Source organism: Penaeus japonicus, unplaced genomic scaffold (genome assembly GCF_977035675.1).
Source record: "Penaeus japonicus unplaced genomic scaffold, GWHDUDI00000001_assembly GWHDUDI00000014, whole genome shotgun sequence".
Taxonomy (NCBI): Eukaryota; Metazoa; Arthropoda; class Malacostraca; order Decapoda; family Penaeidae; genus Penaeus; species Penaeus japonicus.
The window spans coordinates 14,232,229-14,234,728 of record NW_028234416.1 but is presented as its reverse complement, the minus strand read 5'-3'; the positions used below and the strand labels follow the sequence as shown (position 1 = coordinate 14,234,728).

Genomic DNA, 2,500 nt, shown 5'->3' with positions numbered 1-2,500 from the left:
CCTCTCTCTCCCCCTCTCCCTTCTCCTTCTCCCTCTCCCCCCCCTCTCCCTCTCCCTCTCCCCGACCCTCTCCCTCTCCTCTCCCACTCCCTCTCTCCTCTCTCTCTCTCACGCCCGCTCTCGCCGTCTCCTCCTCTCTCTCTCTCTCTCTCTCTCTTATTCCCTCTCTCGCTCTCCCCCCCACCCCCCCCTCTCTCCCTCTCCCACGGTCTCTCTCTCTTCTCCTTCCTCCCTTCCTCGCCTCCCCCTCTCCCTCGTCCCGCCCTCTCCCTCTCCCTCCCTCTTCCAACGTTCTCTCCCTCTCCCTCTCCCTCTCCCTCTCCCTCTCCCTCTCCCTCTCCCCTCCCTCTCCCCCCCCCCCCCTCTCTCTCTCCATCTCTTTCTCTCCCTTTCTTTCTTTCTTTCTTTCTTTCTTGTTCTTTCTTTCTCTCTCTCTCTCTTTTCATCTCTTTCTCTCTCTCCTCTCTCCTCTCTCCTCTCTCTCTCTCATCTCTCTCCCTCATCTCTCTCCCTCTCCCTCTACCCTCACCCTCACCCTCTCCCTCTCCCTCTCCACTCACCCTCCCTCGCTTCGCTCTCCGCTGCCCTCTCCTTCACCCTCCCTTCCTTCCTCCCTCCTCCCTTCTCACTCCCCTCTCCCTCTCTCGCTCTACTCCCTCTCCTCTCCCACTCATCTCCCTCTCTCCTTCTTCAGTCTCCCTCTCCTCTCTCTCTCTCCTCTCTCTCCCCTCCCCCACCCTCTCCCTCTTCCCTCCGCTTCTCGCCTTCTCCCTCTCTTTCATTTCCTTTTCGCTTTCTTTCCTCTCCCTCTCCTTCCTCCCTCTTTCCCCTCCTCATCTTTTTCTCCTCTCCTTCTCTCTCTCCTCCTCCCTCCCCCCTCCCTCCCTCCTCCCTCCCTCCCTCCCTCCCTCTCCCTCCCTCCCTCTCTCTCTCTCTCTCTCTCCCTCTCCCTCTCCCTCTCTCTCTCTTTCCCTCTCTCCCTCTCCCTCTCTTTCTCTTTCACGTTCTATTTCTTCGTCTCTCCTTCTCTTCTTCTCTCCCTCTCCCTCCCCCCTCTCCATCCATTACCTCCCCCCACCCCCAAATCCCTCCTCGTTCTCTTTCGCTCTCCTCCTTCTCTCTCTCCTTTTATTTTTCTCGCTTTCACTCGTTCTATCCGTTCTCCTTCGTTCTGCTTTCCCTCTTTCTCGTTCGTTCTCCTCCTCTCCTTGCTCTCTCTCTCCCTCCTTGCTCTCCTCCCATCCTTCTCTCCCTCTCTCTCTCTCTCTACTCCCTCTTCCTCCCTCCCTCTCTCTCCTCGTCTCCCTCTCCAATTCTCTCTCTCTCTTCTCTTCTCTCTCGTTCTCCTCGTTCTAGCCCCGAAATCCGTTCTCTACATCATTCTCGCTCATATCTCATCATTCTCTCATTCTCGATCCGTACTCGTCTTGCTCTCCTAACACTGCTTCTGCTCTGCTCTCTTGCTCCTTCTCTCCTTTGCTCTCTCATCTGCTCTCTTCGGCCTCATCCATCGCTCTCTCTCTCTCTCGCTCCTCTCGGCTCTCAATCTCCTCTCTCTCATCTCACACCTCTCTCTCTCTCATCCTCTCTCTGCATCATCTCTCCATTCTTCTCAAAACACTCTCCAACATTCTCTCTCTCTCTCTCTCTCTCTCTCTCTCTCTCTCTCTCTCTCTCTCTTTCTCTTTCTCTCTTTCTTTCCCTATCTTTTCCTCTATTTCTTTCTTTCTCCCTCTCTCCCTCTCTCCCTCTCTCCCTCTCTCCCTCTCTCCCTCTCTCCCTCTCTCCCCCTCCCCCCCCCCTCTTCCCTCCTATTCATTCTTTCATTCTTTAGGCTGGAGGCTTCGTCTGTTCCCGCTCGTCCTTCGCAACCTGTCGGCAGCACTCAGGCCGACCCGACAGCGGAAACAGATACAGAAGCCCTTCCTGAAGACGTCACGGCAGCCCCTCCGCCCGTAAATACGCCCACAACTACGCCCACTACAGCTCCGCCCATTTTATACACAACGGCACACGCTGTGACCGTAAGTGTTCCTTAGCGTGTACCATCTTTCGATGGGGATGGAATTATTTATTGTTTAAGTGTGCTCATTTATGTGATATTTGTATGAATGAGTTTGTGTGTGTGTGTGTTTGTTTGCATGTATGTGTGGGTGTGTGTGCGCTGGCATGCATACATGCATTTGTGCGTGCGGGCGTGCATATATGCATTTGCGCATTGCAGTGCTTCAGAGCGTCCTCTTCCCCAGACGACGGCCGCCGAAGACGAGGGCTCGTGGGGCGACCTGGTGGTGGCGGTGGCGCGGCTGGTGGCGCCCTACCTGGGCTACGTGGTGCCGGGGCTCAGGCTGGACTGGGAGGGCGCCATCGGCTCCGTCAGGTCAGCCATGTCGAGTGTGGACGCCGCCAAGTCGCCCGTCATGGCGGCAGCTGTTGGGCTCGCCACGCTCGCCTCGCCCGTCCTCCTGCAGGTCAGTCCGAGGCACCTGTCTCTCGTCCT

At 56.7% G+C, this 2,500-nt stretch overlaps 1 protein-coding gene across 1 annotated transcript in view; it reads left to right on the top strand.

The window, feature by feature from the left end:
- The window catches only part of LOC122262038 (uncharacterized), a 9,359-nt gene that overhangs the window by 3,432 nt on the left and 3,427 nt on the right, over nucleotides 1–2,500 (top strand). Inside the window, exons 3-4 of the mRNA XM_043029926.2 lie at nucleotides 1,835–2,024; nucleotides 2,250–2,471. Coding sequence (XP_042885860.1) covers nucleotides 1,835–2,024; nucleotides 2,250–2,471 — 412 coding nt within the window. The remainder of the gene's footprint in view (nucleotides 1–1,834; nucleotides 2,025–2,249; nucleotides 2,472–2,500) is intronic.